Source organism: Conger conger, chromosome 4 (assembly GCF_963514075.1).
Source record: "Conger conger chromosome 4, fConCon1.1, whole genome shotgun sequence".
Classification (NCBI taxonomy): Eukaryota; Metazoa; Chordata; class Actinopteri; order Anguilliformes; family Congridae; genus Conger; species Conger conger.
In genome coordinates, this window is record NC_083763.1 from 45,887,247 (window position 1) to 45,903,997 (window position 16,751).

Below are 16,751 nucleotides of genomic sequence, written 5' to 3' on the forward strand. Positions count from 1 at the left end.
TTAGTCTTTGGTGAAGCGGTCACCTGGTGTGTTGCCATCAATTAAACACAGGGTCTGCGGGGAACACTGCATCAAGAGCATATCAGTTCCAGCTGAAATAATTACTTCTGGTTTCTACATATGAGTAAAACAGGAGTACAGACAACTCCCCAAATATAATAACATATCTCTCATTTCCTGCTTGCTGTACAGTATGGTAATGTGTTAAATGTAAGCTGCTGTGAATCATTTGACAGCTGTCGGACTCAGGGGATCATTTTCATTTCACTTTTGACATCAGCGCACTCCAGTGGTTGATCTGAAAATCACCTCAAAATTTCTGTGGTCTCGAGTCTACACATTGAAGGCTGTGCATTTGTTGCCCTCCGCCTAAAAATGACATCATATATTGACATATTGGGTCTGGTGTGAAAAGTGTTGACAGAGATTCCTTAAAATAAATCGTTCAACATTGTTTGTTTTCTGTAACATATTTCAACACAGTAGAAGTGCAGGATTTGTTTCTCACTGAAAGAGAACATTTTCTATTTGAGTTGATACAGATGCTTGTGGCTGCGTCTGGTAGGCTTAGAAACACAAGAACCAAGAGCCACAACTATCACCAAAAATCTATATATTTGTATATAAACACTATATATTGTATTCTAAAATGATCCTGGAAGAAGTTTCCGGAAATGTTTCTGATAAAAGTGATTTCTCACTTCGCCCCTGCCTGTCACCCTCTCCCCTCTGGCAGAAGCAGGTCCATAAGATTGTAAAAATAATAATAAAATATAATATGTAATTAGATGCTCACCAATATTAAATGGCGTAAAGTCACAGAAAAAGCCCTCCAATGTGGAGTCAAATGCATTTTCACTGTCCTCCTCAGAAATATTGCCATTCCATTCCAATGCCTCCAGACAGTTTTCTATTAAGTTACTTTACAATGAAAGTACATTTTAGTTGTAAAACATTCTCTAGTCTCAAGAACTGCTTTTCCTGGTCCTTAACAGTCTCAGAAAAACGTTTGATTATGCAGGCAAAAATATATGTGTTATTTTATGGGAGCCTAACACACTACCGTTCATTAGCTAATATGGTACTTGTCGTCACTGTAATACCGTACTCCTAGCCAGTTATAAGTTATACTGCAGTTGCTAGTGCACAGAGGAGGACATTGAATCACGTTTCAGAGAGCCTGTACAAAATGTAGATAATAGCATAACTATGTACAAGTACTTTTGTACCAGTATGCAACGACAAAACAGACAAAAAACATAATTCTAAGAAAACAATGGATATTATATTTAACACATTTTTAAAATGATTAACTATTATGGATTTGGTTCATTGAAAAGAATAACAAATTTACCCTGATTTGTGCTGTCTGTGGATTTCCAATTTATGGAAGTATGAAGCACATTCAAAGCCACTTGATACAAACAAAACTAAACACGAATCTGGAAAATGAACAGGAAAATATGAAGACAACAAAAGCACAAAGCACCAAGACCATAGATGGGACTGGTCGTCTGTTAATATCAGTCATTACCTCATTATGTTATAGCCATCCCTGTGGTATATGGTATGTGTTAATGCACCTAGGGGACCCTGCAGTCTTTCTCTCCTTACTTTATTGGTCAGAGGACTGCTGCCAATGATGTAGAACTGAAACCAGTCTGATGTCATTCCTGCATGAGGGTGGGTGCCCAAGGCAAAACTGTCTCTATTGGGATTGTTTTTTGCGCATTCAGCCCACATGGCAGCATTCAACCAAGCGTGGAGGCTTTTATATCCCTGTTTTACGGCGTTTCCCTTCAATGTGCTGGACTACCAGCGGTCCATGCATTAAAAACGCTTCTGCATGACCCTTTGTTCACCCCACCATGCCAGTGAAATGCGTGAATGAAAGTAGTCACTTATAGTGAATTATATTATTTCGCAGCAACCAATTTCAGCTTTCCTTCCTAAATCTGACACTAGGATAATGTGTGTTTGTGTTTCTTTGCAAAAAAGTCTAACTGTTATTCATCTATGTATCAGAAGTACACTGTAGCAAACCTTTCACAAGATTAAACTAGTTTCTCTGGTGGACGGCAACTGAATCCAGAGTCATCTGCCATGCTACATATTCCCAAGCAGCCATAGATTAATTAACATTGCTATGCGTAATCATTCTATGTGCCAAGACCCCATCAAGTGTAGTGTTGATGGCAAAGAAGCCTAATATTTTTATAAAAGTATAAAATATTTTGGGTTTTTATTTTTTTTTACTTTTTGCTTGACAAGTTACATTTTCTTACCCCATTGACAAATCTTGAAATGGACGAAACTGCATCACGAACATTTGCAATCTTTTTGTCATACTTAGCCAAAAAGTAATGGAAATGTGTGTGATGAGTGTGGCCTTGCCATTCTAAGGTCTAAATATAATTCATGCATCATCAGATTCCCTTAAACTGCACTGTTACATGAGGAAATACTGAATTATTATTATTTTCTGCCTCTAACATATCCTGTGATAGTGATTCACTGGTCGTGTTAGACTTTTTCTGAAGTCTGCTATTTTTTAACTGTAATCTTTAACTGTGTGCAAAAGCTGTTGATCTACCGTATGTTATGACAATGGATGGTTATACAATTAAGGTGATAGCCTATTCTTCAAAAATAAATAAATAAGGAAATTGTTCTGTGACTAGTATTGCATAGAAACCATCAACAGTAAGATAGAAAATAAAGTTGTTTCAACACAAAAATTTAGAAAGAAATTAGCAGCAACACGTAGCAATACATTGTACAATTAAAATATGTATCATGGGCAAACTGAGGTTATTGGTCCTCCAGGCCAAATTGTAGTTATACATTATTTACAGTAACATAATGGAGCTTTGCAAAGTTAAGGCACAGGCTATGTCATGTGTCGGTATAATTCTAATTTTAAACTGTCACATTCAAATCCTTTCCAATGAATTGTAAACGAGTACAGCTAAGGTGTAGGTACCTTGCACGCCTTCTATAACCTCATCTACCGGTTTTTCCTGAAGATGTGCCCCGGGCTTATCGGTTTGTGGAAAAAATGTAACTGAAATGAAAGCTAACTTTAAAAGAATGTCGGATCTACCATAAGGGCAGACTGTTCGCTCCCTGTTCTTTAACCGAAATTATGTATTTTTAAAAAGGTTACTTCGGATATTTCGACTGGACTTCCGGAAAATAGTGATACATTTAGATGTGGTTTTCCATGCTTAACGGGTAGTGTTTATTTAAAGGTAGGCTAGAAAATAGTGATACATTTAGATGTGGTTTTCCATGCTTAACGGGTAGTGTTTATTTAAAGGTAGGCTATTTAACTTGGTTGTGTGAACCTGTCCTTTTCGCAGGTAAGGAAGTGACTGTTTATGTCTAAATCTAAGGCTTTATCTAAGCAATTCAAATTAATTTGGTAGGTGAAACAAGCACAGAACACAGCATAGTATTTTTAAATGACAGCTGTATTCAAGTTTTTATTATGATTTTTTTTTTTTCATTCTTTGTCACGCAAGGTATAGGCTAGTTTAGCCTACTAATCCGTAACGGTTATGGCTACACAGAAGATGGTAACAGGCATATTAAACAAATTATTACAATGCAAGAAGCCTAATATGATGGGGGTTTTTGTGATCAAATGTTTTAATTTTAGACTTTTTTGAACACAGAACATTTTATATTGTTGGCCAAATTCGTTTTGTCGCATAAATAAGGCTAATATGATGTTAAAATATGATATGGCTGCATGGATTTAAAACATGGCCTACATGATGTAGCCTATTGCACGTCAGGCAAGTCAAAGATTCAGTTTTATTTTAATTGACGTCAAACGGGCGAGGCTGAGTAAGACTGAGAAACGTGCATTTGAAAAGGGCACTCTTACAACATGAATACGTTGTTGAGTACCAGTGCTCCCCTATTAAAATGTGGAGTGCTAAGTAGGCCTACTTCAATTTTGAATACGCAAGATTAACGGAGCGTTATCACGCAATAACCCCTGTCTGCAGCTCCAGCAGCATTTAATTGCTGTGATCTTTTATTAGATTTGGCTAATGACTCTGGTTCATATCTGGAATAAGAAACCCGTTTACTTTCCCCAAATCTGGCAGCAAATCATCGTTTTGTTTGGATGGGGTTAATTCAGAAAAGTGGAGCATGTGTAATTTTGGGTGGTGTGCTATGCAAGTATTTATGTAGTAGGCTACTTGTGCTAAAAAAATGCTTTAAGAGGTTTGGGGGATAATTAGTGCTCGAATGCCAGTGAAAGTACATGGCAAATTGTGAAAGAGCTCATGCCACTCCTGGTGGCACCCAGTTTAAGCAACAAAATGTACTGAGCCGTTATAACTAATAAATTAGTGTTCAAGCTTTTTTAAATTGCTGCACTGTTTGACAAAAAATCATATTCAAAACAGACTGAGAAAGGCACCATCAAATGTGATGTAAAAATGTAGAGATCAGGGAAAAGAAATTGAAAAAGTTTAAAGAACATACCAAGGAAATACAAGTTTGCAGCAGTGAAATGAAGTGAGAGGACAGACAGATGGTGTTGAAGATTCATTGGCTACAATGAGATAGCTGCCTAAAAGAGTCCAAATGTTCCTGAATTCATCCTATTCCGTTGTATTTGTTCATCAGTTTTATTTAAATAATTATCTGTCAAATGGCAATAGATATCCCTTCTCCTTCAACATAATGTGGATTTCTAACTCAGAGAAATCGTACGCCTGGTGCTATGTAAAGGTAGGCTTAGTATGTTGAAAAACGTAGGCCATTTTCTCATTAGACTAGCCATATGGGTTCAGTGTACAATAATCTACAATAATCAATAGTCAGAGCTGTGCATTATTAAATCATTGATCAAGCTGAGAATATAGTTACGGCAGATACCATCCAATTCAGATGCTGTTGCCCACTTGGCCAGAAATCTTGCCTGAGATGTCCAGAAGAATTTCAGTCATTATTTCTGGTGGTGTGTGTAGCGGCAAACGGCAGACATGACGCATATTTGCGAAAGGTGTCTGAAAAGTGGTGAAGAAGACAACCCTACGAATAAACTAGAGAATATTCTGCCACATCTGAGGCCTTTCCGGGAGATATGTAAAGCTCCAGCCATAGGTGTATGTGGAATTGAATGGGCTTTATACACTCGCTGAGCACTTTATTAGGTATTCAGATATTTTTAGAGTTATTGGTCTTCTGCTGCTGTAGCCTATCCACTTAGAGGACTGACGCGTTGTGTGTTCAGAGATGCCTTTCTGCATACCACTGTTGTAATGCGTTACTGTCACCTTCCTGTCAGCTTCGGCCCTTCTCCTCTGACCTCTTTCATTAACAATACGCTTTTGCCTGCAGCTCCCTGGATGTTTTTTGTTTTTCGCGCCATTCTCTGCGGATTCTAGAGACTGCTGTGCGTGAAAATCCCAGGAGATCAGCAGTTTCTAAGATACTCAAACCACCCTGTCTGGCACCAACAATCATTCCACAGTCAGTCATTTTGATCACATTTCTTCTACATTCTGACATTTGGTCTAAACGGCTGAACCTCTTGACCACGTCTGCATGCTTTTATGCATTTAGTTGCTGGCTCATGATTGGCTGATTAAATATGTGCATTAACAAGCTGATGTACAGGTCTACCTAATAAAGTGCTCAAAGAATGTTTACTGGCATAGCAATGCTTCTGACATAACTTTCTGTAGGCAGGCATACAGAACAATGTTTCCACATACAACCACACCATCAACATGCCAGGCATGTGGCAAGTCCTGCTTTAATAAAACAGTCCCTTCCATTGTCTACTTCCTCCTCTACTCCATAGAACAACAGTTGCGACTCACTGTTGCGACTCACTTATTCAGAAGCAGCATGACTTTATTGGTCGAAGCAGTCTTCTAATAGTCTTCTTCAACAAGTACTCTCTTTATACGATAACAAAACAACATTAAAAATATAAAGGGGTCGCCAGTTGTGTAAATAATAGGTCAATAAAAGACAGCATTTAAACGTCTGGGAAACCATAAATTACTTTCCCAGGCACAGCAGACAGAGAATTGTTCATACCGCAGTGATTGGGAAAGAAAAAGTCACTTTTCAGTGTGGCCGACGGTCTATGGGCGGCCGTGCCAAGAGCACGGTCAATGACAGAGAATTAAACGATAGACATTGATTGATTGGAATGAACAAAAAAAATAAACATTTCATTGGTCGTAATGGCCTATTCTACTGTATGTTGCCCTTAGAAAAAAAAGGGGAGGTTCCCCAAAACCAGCAGGACCAAGAACTCTGAAATCATTTGTGCTTGCGCAAACATATAGGCCTATGTTTCATTACTGCTCAAATACATGTTTAGAACGGTTTCACATTTAAATGTGGCTTCTCTCAGCAAAAATGGAAGCTGCTCAATTATTCAAATGTGAACGCATGCGAGTGTTTTCTGCCAGACAGGCAATTCATCAAAGGTAAGAAATGCATACACACGACATGGTTGAAAGTGTGAAATGGCATTTTAATAAAAATGCTAAAGGCAACAAAATAATAAAACTGAAACCTACTTTGACTGGGGGAACTGATGCTCTGAACTGTCCATCAAATGGAATGAAACTTAATGAAACACAGTCAGGATTGTTGTGGAGAGAGCTGTAGGCTAATGGTAAAATACAAAGGACGGGTTTCCTGGTCTGCCAGAGGCCAATGTAAGAGATAGCATACGGACAAGTAACTGAGTGAGCACTGCACATGACAACACTGCTCAGTGGCTGTGGAACCCTAAGCAATACCCAATAAACAACTTTAAATACCATCCTCCCCAACCCCAAACCTGAACTCATTACATTACATTATTGGCATTTGGCAGTGTCCCAGTCATTTACCTTAACCACTACGCTACAGGCTACCCAACTCCACCTACATATACGTTGGAATGCTTATTTTCAGATGACAGACCACAGCCTTCTTAAGACGTCGTTAAAGTAGAAGGAAAACAGAAGAATTCACTGCCTGAAGATGAAACTCATTAAAATGATAGCATAAATTCATCTCTGTTCAGTAAATGGATACATCTCTAGAAAATTGGCCTTGTGTTTGTGTGTGACCCCTTTTATGATATTTACAGTGGCATTTACCATACATTGTCAGTTTTAATTAACATAAGTGCAACATAATTAGCTATCAATTAAATGTCTATAAATACTGTGGGTAGCCACAGCTAAATGTGGAAAAGTAGCATGTATATACCTGATTTAAAAAAATACCTCTTCCAATTATCATCCATTGATAATTAATCACTATAAAATCCAACATTTCAAAAGACACTATCCCGGTTCAGTTGGTATAACAATTTTATCACATTAAGGGTGAAATTCCAAGGATTTCCAAAACTTTCAATTTTGTCTGATCACTGACAAGATGTTATATCTATAATTGGTGTGCACAGATGAATAATGAATAAATAAATAAGAAATGCCAGGTCATCAATACAAATAGTGCTGAAACCGCTTTTGTAACACATTTTCATATTCTGCAGTGCATTTATTCATTGTCAAGCGTTGTAACTGATATCGTTCAGAGCTGGAGTGCGCTTCAATTTCATTGTGCTGCTTACCACAGAATGCATCGAAAGGGGTGTAAAATTGATCTTTCCCCCGCGTATAAATGTTACCTCCCAAACACAAGAATATGGGGAATGAGGAGATTCTTTCTTCCGAGTCTAAAGCATTGTCAGGTCAGTGTATTTCTTTTTGAAGGTAAGAATATCCAGATTTTCTTGAAATGTGCAGTGGTTGAATTTTAACTGGGTGTAATAACAGATCCCAGTGATTAACAATTCTCATACATTTTGAGTAAAGGGGAAATCAATATGGCCACCAGATGGTGCAATAGAAATAACTTGTAGAACTACCATTTTCCAGCAAATGAACAGCTCAGTAATTTTCACCAATTTAAAACCATTTCAATTTTTACATCCAAATAATACTGAATGGGATCCACTTGGCACAAACTGCATGTAATACCCTTATATGAATACACCCTGGTGTCTGACAGGGTGAAGTGGGCCCAAGACCTAAACTAACTCAACTAGATGTATTGACTCACTATATTACTCAAAACATGTTTGTTACAGTATTTGATGAGATATGCAGGCTACAATTCCATATCTGTGTGTTTGTAACTGTTTAATTTACAAGTGGCCATTTTAAATTCATCCCTGCACCTTTAGCAAATAAAGCAGCTGTTTGTCTCCACCTTGTGGAATTAATCGTATGCTATACTGACCATGAGCCGTTTTACATAAAAACAGACCTTTGTATTATCATAAGCACAGCTACGTGGTAATCATTAACTAAGAGGAGATAAGGAAGTCATTTTCAATTTTCACTCACTTGGATGATACGGTTTAGAATACTAGACACAAGTGTTAGGCATTTGTATGGATTTTTGTTTTTTCTTGACCATCTTTTCATGAGAATTAGATATTTAAGGTACATTCACATATTTGACACATAATTGGAAATGGTAAAATATCTTTACAGAATGATGAAAAACAAAACAAAAAAAAATCACAATAAAACCAATAAAATATATTCCATGGACATGACTGCTCCCATGTTTTCTCCTTTGAACATGTCGGTCTAAGGAAAGGAGAACGAAGAGGGCTTTGGCTTGCTGTGGGTCTCCTCAAAGGTCAGTTTGAAGTTCTCTCAGCGAAGAAACTCAGTCCCACAGCCGGACAGTCTTGATAGGAGTGCTACTAGAGTGCCCAATTCGATGATTTATGAACATATGTACAACTTCATGCTTTATACAGATCAACATTTGTCACAGTAAGTCACAGGAATCAATTTTAGAGCTGGGCCATTTTGTATGCTTTATCGCGTGTATGAAACACTACCCCATTACTGAGAAAGAAGGCCTATGTGCAGTTGGAATGGATCTGAAACATCTCCCTTCATAACAATAGGTATTATATGGATAATATTTTGATGTTCCGAAATAATCTTCATGTCAGTTACTACTTCCTCACGCTTACTTCAAGAAACTGTCATGTCAGCTAAAGTATCTTGCCTAACGTCTCAATCAAGGTAATTCTATATTTTTTTCTGGAAAAAAAAACAAACAAATAACTTCACAACAGGTTTGAAAGGGTGGTAAAGAGCTATAATCACCCTGGTCCATATTTCAAACAGGGATGACGTGGTAGAGCTCCCCTAAAATGCTTCTCTGTTTCAAAACTGCATGTGGTTTTAGTCAATTTGTGCATTTCAACGAGGTTAGGCCAATAGCACATTTTTCAGTTCTCCCTCTTTGTGACCGTCTTGGTCAAATGACAGTGAAATGACATAAGGAAACATTTAAATTAAAAAAAAGTGCTCCATGATGTGACCGTATGGCCAGAAACTGGTCTCCTCGTATAATCTGGACTTGCAGAGGAATGGTGTAAAAGTGGTATGAGGAGGAGTCCATTAACACTGTAGGGGGCTCCTTGCCCACTAAGGACATAAGTGATCCCCTGAGAACGCAAAATGTCTACTTGTGACATCACGGCCCTCTTTAACCTGTTACATGGAGCAGTGCGCTGTGCAATAGATACATGATTAGAAAAATCAAGCTTCCTGAAACCGTATTTTTTTCTGAGATAAAACAATGAAAAGTAGCCCTTCAACAGAAAAAGAAGGGCAGGCAGTATGGCGATGGTGAACCCGAGTCTTTTACAAGCCGGTAGAGCTGATCAGTGCTGCGTGTCTCAATGGGGCAAAGAGGGAGACGCATCGGGAAGAACATCGAGCTACGCTTTGCATGGAGGCAGCAAACATCCAGCCCACGTACAAGCCGAGAGAGACAGCAAGGCGACTCCACCTACTGCCAAACGCCACCACAACTGAACAGAGAGGCGAAGATAACAAAAACGCCCCATCCCTATGCGTGCTGCTGTCAAAGGGGACTCCTTTACTCGTGTTGTTCCTGGTGTTTAGCCAATGAAAAAGCTAGAAGACGACAGCGTGGGTTCGGCTTGTCCCTGTATGCTTCTTGAACTCCTCTTTGTGCTCAACGGGCAAGCTGCAAAGCATGTAGGGAAATTCCGCTGCCTTTTCAGAAGTGCCCCAGCGATCATCTGTAAACAGCTCACCATGGAGAGTAAAAGGAAATAAAAATAAAATAAAAAAGAGTGATGAGGAAAAGGTGGCTGGGAGCCAGGGTCACTGCCTGTAGTAGGAACTGCCTGTAAGAGAGGGACCAATGCTCTTCTTAGAACGGTCTGCTTCTACAAAAGAGCTTAAACCCCCAAAAAACTGTATTTTCCCATTGCCTATAGAAACTACGACAATTCTTTTATTTTCTGTGACTTCTGTGAGGAAATGGTAAATAAACAGCTGGCTCCAAGTGTTGTTTAATGGGCCAGTATAAAGGGAGTTCAGTTGGCATACCAAATACTGACCTTAAATCAAGTCAAGTCCTTCCTTTAGTGACAGAATACATTCAACCCAGTACTTTCTACAGTACTGGGTTGGACACATACTGACCACTTCCACAAAGCATCAACCTCAGTGCTAAGCTAACATTGAGTTGCAGTAGATTCAGTTCAACAAACAGCACTAGGTTTCACAGGTTTTCTCCGCCATGAGAAAGCACTCACTTTCCTTTGAAAGTCACACAGATTTGAGGTTTTCCTCCACTACCTGGAAGCCCTCTGTAGCTGCCAGCAGTGTGGTTGTGGTGTTTGAGTCACCATAACAGAAGCCAAGGAATAGACTTTCTACATAGCAAACAAGTGTGTAAGGAACACACAACTGCACTGACGTACTGTGCAGGTGATAACAAACCATCTCTAGCATTTAGACTCAATCATACTAGAACATATCAGCCTCTAGACTGTACTCTTACGGTGTGTATTTTGCATATCATGCCCGGTAAAAAAATCCCGGGGCAGGAAGCCTCATGCAGCAATGGAAGGATGGTGGTACCTTTATATGCAGTTTCAGGTCTGGAGGAGGTGTGGGCATCGTAGGGGGGCGCAGGGTAGGCGTAGCCGGAGTCCACGTTCTCGTAGTTATGCGTGCGAGGCGCTGGCCTGAGAGAACGAAGAGAAGGACTCAGAGAACGTGGAGAACAGAGAACCTCAGCTGGGACGCCACTGAAACCCCACACATTTTGCGGGAAACACACAAGGGCCCAAGTTTATTTTAGGCCTGCCAGTTTCCTTTTGCCACAGTCCATTTCCTTTTCTTAAGCAGCTGTCACCAGCTGTCCTTTAAAAAATGTTTTATTGCAGCCTGGTATTTTGGGTGACTCGCAAAAAATCTCATCTCATGCAAGCCTCTCTGTGACTTTAACCCCCCCACTCTTGTGTGACAGCCGCGACTGACTGATTTGTTTCTTCCCCTGAAAAGAGCCTCCATTTTTCCTTCTTGCTTTTTTTATTTATTTTTTTAACTGCATAAGCTATTGACGTCAGGCTTCTCATAGCTTCATTAAAGTAATGTACAAGTTACACACTGGCTCTCGCTGGCTTGACACCGTAAAAGCCAGTTGAGTAATTGATTTTCCTGGACAATCTCAAATCTCTTACTTTCATTAAACGGATTCATGTTAAAACGACACACCGCAGGAAACCCATAGCATTCTAATCACATTAGTGTTGTATTAACCTTATGTGATTTACAGGAGACCTACACAGGACTTATACTCCAGTGGACAATGGGAGAGTACCGATCAGTCATACCTGGCAGGTTTGTGGTTACGAGGCCTCTGGTATTCGTGGTCCTCCTGTGACCTGGGTCGCACCACTTCCTCTGGGACTGGCTGAAGCACAGCAACACAAATGTCCTTTGTAACTGGCTCTTGCAGGCCACTTGCACAATGAGCAATCATGCAATTTACACTCAAAAGTGCTCAGCCCCCCACACACTGACCGTCTCTACAAACGCTATTTTTAAATACACAGCTCCCCATTAGAAATCAGCATTTTGGCTGATCTGGCATGTGCAAGCTTATACAGTAACTTTCACTGTGTAGTCCTTTATTGTTGGCCACAAAGTGTTACAACAAAGTGTCTCCAACACGGTCAAGGATCTTGTCCTCAAGGAAACTCACACAATTAAGAATGATCCCGAGCAACATTAAAAGTATACTGTATAAATAACATACCTTATGATAACACCAGTCGTATCTACAACTGTCTTTTAAAGATAGAAGCCAAGGATGTAGTTACTTGAAAACAAAACAAAAGCAAAAAAAAGGTCTGGGAGTCACCTTTGAGTCACCCTCCTGCCTTCTCCTTTCCATGCAGGGCTTCTCCCGGTCTCTGGACTTCTTGAACATCTTCTTCTCTTCCTCCATCAGTAACCGGGCAATTTCCTTTCGAAAACAAAACACTCAGTCAGCTTCTCTCAGCTATATTTTCCATTTGTTTGCACTTCCAGACACGCCCTGCTGCTGGTCGTAGTATGCTACAAACATTGACAGTAAGGTGGACACACCTCTCAGGTTCCAGTGTTTATTTAGCAGTCACTCTTCCAAATGTAAGCAACAGGCTCTTTCAGAGACACAGAGCTACAGAGGTACTGGGCACTAAAGGGCACTAAAATTAAATAGCATAAGAATAAGCCTAAGATTGATTGATTGTTCATGGTCATGAAACTTCTTATTTTTTTGTCTCCAGTTCCTTGGATATGAGACAGCAAGCCATATCTCAAATATATTTTATAAGTTCTGAATGTTTTGAAAAACAATTGCTTGTTGACAGGTTCCAAACCATTTGTTTTTCCCTCTTGGTTCAGCAAGAACATTATTCAGTGTACAGGGTCACTGCTCATTCCAAGGCCTAAATACTCTCCTCCAAGGTCCTGTTTCTTTAAGTAAATGTGTAACTGCGATTAGCACTCTGCGTGGTATCAGGGTGGGAGAGGGAGCTTCGTGTTTTCAGGGTGAAGTTACTGTAGATTGTGATGTAATTAGCAGCGATTCTCACATTCTTTAAAAGCATTGTTCATTATCAAATATATTTTAAATTAGTACAAAAAGCCTATTGACTCCTTATTGTTGCTTCAAAATGAATGTCTGATGACCAAAACTATATTAATTAATGTTTGAAATGAAAGTGCTTTCCCAGTCACTTTTCTTGGGGGTACCTAAATTACTGAGGGAGCTCCTCATTTGAGGCTGACTCCAAAATTCAATTAAACTAACAAATCTCAAATAAAGAAATGTTGTGTGAAGCCAAATGTTAATCTAAAATCAGTGGTTGTTTTACTTCTTGATATTTTAGTTTGGAGACATCAAAGGCCAGACTGTACAGGGCAGGGTTGCATACTTTGACCAGTTGGTTTGATGCTGTACACACTTTGATTGATCTCATTCAGATTCTACAGTATCCATTTTAATGCTCCACTATGTTATACCCAGTACCTTTTTGTCATTTGGCCCATTTGACCTTGATTGTTATATTTTTTAATTACAAATAAGTCAATTGTGTGACTTTTTGGCCAACACCGGCAAAAATAATTTCAGAATACAGAATGTTCCAGACACAGAAAACAATCCATCCCCTACCTCGTCTTGTGCAACTTGAGCAGCTCTTTTGTCCATTTGACTTTCCTAGGAAAGGAAACAATAACAAGAGTGATCTGGGTCAAAAGTTCCTATTGTTCTCTTATCCACTTACTACCATAACCACTTAAGACTGCATAAGGCATGAGTAGAGACATTCATCAGAAAGACACTACACAGACTTTGCAAGACATTTTAAGTGGAGTTAAATAGCCATGACAAAAATCAAACCTCATCAACATAAATCAGAAATGACAAATCTGGGGCAATGATTGCAGGTTTACTGCCCAGAAGAAACCAAAACTCTTTACTATGACTTATTTCATATCAAAGTCTGTGCTAGGGCTGCTGATTATCCTTCAAACAATAAAAAAAATAGTTTGAAGGATAAAGGTTAAAACAATAAGTACTTAGTTAAATAATTTATTTATATAAATACACAAGTGGTCCCAACTCCCACAGAAAAGGTCTACCACCCAAATGTTAACAATTTAATTTTGTGCAGAGTGATAAATACAATCCTGACATGTTTTGACTCGTGTCTTCCTCAGAGCATTGTGACCAAGCAAAGGTATGATTGACTGCAGGTGTCGTAGCGCCGCACTCATAGATCAGATTTATCACTCCGCACAAAATAAAGTTGTAATCATTTGAGAGGTGGGCCACTTGGGTGACCACTTTATATCTTTATATGAATATATCCCAGGGACCGCCACCCCAACCCATCATGTGAGGAAGGGCTACTAGTGGTGCCAGCAGTTCACTTCACACTGTATGTAATTTTTTTATTTTTTTTATTTTCAGATCCTACAGTTTGCAAAATAGCAATCATTTAGTGTCGACATTTTTTCTGAAAATTGAGAATGAGGAGTGTGGGAGAGAGCATATTACATAATTTCACAGATGAAACTCAGGAACCGAAACCATTAGTGGCCAAATTTACACCACAAAAGTACCAAATTTTTTAATTAAATGTTTCCATTACTGACATCCCTATACCATAACATAGAGAAGCAGTACAACAGTTGACAGAGAAGGCAGGAACATGAAGATCATCCGTCCCACCTTCATCTCTTCTTCTTGCAGCCTCCTGGCAACTTCCATATCCTTGAGTTCCTGCTCCTGTAGATCCAGGCGAGTAATGCCCTGGGTGGCCTCCCTCAACCCATATTCGCCTCGCAACTTCCTCCCTGAAGGGGGCAGCATAAACATACCACCTTATATAAAACAGCCACCGGAGACCATAGCAATCAGCACACACACCAAGCGAGCATCAACACAGCCCTCAGCGACCCAATTACATCACGCAGAAAAAAAATCAAAAAGCCAAAATCACAAATCACAGAAGTGCCAAAATAAACCACCCATGAGATTTCCATGAGGTAGGGAAGAAGGTGCAGAGACAGTTTCAATGATTTTGGAGCATTTTAAATTGTAGGTCATGACCTTGATTTAGTTTGGGAAGAAAAGGTCTCAGCACCAGATTCCTGAAGAGAGAAGGTGAGGTAGATTGAGATGCCATGGGCCTTGCCCATTACCACCACCAGCAGGAGCAGATCGACAGGTAGTGTAGCGGAGAGGCCAACGCACACAGAACCTGCTCGTACCTCCCTCCCTGGAGTGGGAGCGCGCTCGCATGACCTCCTTTTCGGGGTCCCAGGGCTCCCGCTTCTCCCCTCTCCCATGTGTCCGGGTGCTGGGATCCTCAAACACCTCATCGGGACCTGACTGAGCCCTCTGCCTGCCTCTCGGCTCATCCCAGTCCTCCCCTGATCCCACTCTGCCGGAGCTGGGCGCGGTGTCGTCCGGGCCTCGGTCTCTACTCTTGTCCCTGTCTCTGCGTCTGTCTCTGCTAGTGTCCATGTCTCTATGTCTTGCGTCCCGGTCCCTGTCCTTGCGTCTCTCTCGGCTACCTTCCCCGTCTCGATGCCTGTGCCTCTCTCTGCTAACCTCAAAGTCTCTGTGTCTCTCTTGGATACCGTCCAAGTCTCTGTGTCTACCTCGACTACCATCGAAGTCTCTGTGTCTCTCTCGGATACCGTCCAAGTCTCTGTGTCTCTCTCGGCTATTCTCGAAGCCTCTCTGTCGGTGTCTATCTCTGCTACCTTCCCAGTCTCCATGTCTGTGCCTCTCTCTGTTCTCATCCCCTTCTAGATGTCGATCTCTGCTCTTTTCCCTGTACCCACCTCTAACTTTGTCTCGGTCTCGGTTTCTTTCCTTTTCTCTTTCAACTTTTCTGTCCCTAGTCCTTTCCAACCCTTTCTCCCTCTCCGAGTCCCTTTCTATCTCCTTCTGCCGGTCTCTGACCCTCTCCCTCTCCCTTTCAGCTACTTTTTCGTGGGTGTGCAGGTCGTTCCCAGCGGGTCTCTCTTTCCTGCGTACCACTCTTTCGGGATCGGATGGGACCGGCTCCTTGCGCAGTTCCTGGCTCTGCATATAGAAGGAGTCTGAGCCTCCACTAGCCTCTGCTAGCAAATCCTGGTCGTTTTTGTGATATCTGCCCTTGCTTGGTTCCAAAGTACCATGATCAGGGTATTTATCCTGGCTCAGTTTAGGGGTGTCATATAAGGGGTATTGGCCCCCACTAGGGTCTGTGAGGTAGTGTTCAGGGTATTTTCCCCTGGGGGAATTTGAAGGGTATCCATCTCTGCTGGAGTCTGAAGGGTTGCGTTCAGGGTATCGGTCTCTGCTGGAGTCTGACGGATAGTGTTCAGGGTATCGGTCTCTGCTGGAGTCTGACGGATAGTGTTCAGGGTATCTCTCTCTCCTGGATTCTGAAGGATAGTGTTCAGGGTATCTCTCTCTCCTGGATTCTGAAGGGTTGCGCTCAGGGTGACCGTCTCTGCTGGAGTCTGAAGGGTTGCGTTCAGAATGGTCCCACTGATTGGAGTCTGCAGAATTGTGTTGCGGCAACCTGCCCTGCCGGGTTGTTGGAGGCTCACCCTCCGAGTTGGGTAGCTCACTGCTGGGTTCCAGTGGGGGTCGAAAGGCTGATAAGAAGCCAGTGGGAGCAGCAGTATAATGAGACAGTGAAGACACAGACAGGTGAGCAGACAGAGTTAGTAAACACCATGTTGTTTAGTTGTGGTGACAATAAAAACATACAAAATGGCAAACACAGAACTAGCACTAAATACAGCATGCTCTTCAGACAAAACATAAAAGATGTAGGCTCAACCAGACAAACAAAAAATAAA

The 16,751-nt window shown here is 40.8% G+C and overlaps 1 protein-coding gene across 3 annotated transcripts in view; it reads right to left on the minus strand.

Annotated features, from left to right (window-relative positions):
- Nucleotides 1-6,496: 6,496 nt before the first annotated feature.
- The window catches only part of ccdc50a (coiled-coil domain containing 50a), a 35,131-nt gene continuing 24,876 nt past the window's right edge, over nt 6,497-16,751 (minus strand). Inside the window, exons 6-12 of one of the 3 annotated variants that reach the window (XM_061238465.1) lie at nt 15,162-16,544; nt 14,620-14,744; nt 13,558-13,602; nt 12,259-12,363; nt 11,729-11,808; nt 10,971-11,077; nt 6,497-10,120 (exon numbers count right to left, since the gene is read on the minus strand). In XM_061238465.1, the coding sequence (XP_061094449.1) occupies nt 9,993-10,120; nt 10,971-11,077; nt 11,729-11,808; nt 12,259-12,363; nt 13,558-13,602; nt 14,620-14,744; nt 15,162-16,544 (1,973 nt within the window). In that variant the 3' untranslated portion in view covers nt 6,497-9,992. Of the gene's footprint in view, nt 10,229-10,970; nt 11,078-11,728; nt 11,809-12,258; nt 12,364-13,557; nt 13,603-14,619; nt 14,745-15,161; nt 16,545-16,751 lie in introns of all 3 variants that reach the window. The other 2 variants (XM_061238466.1, XM_061238467.1) reach the window with 2 other exon arrangements.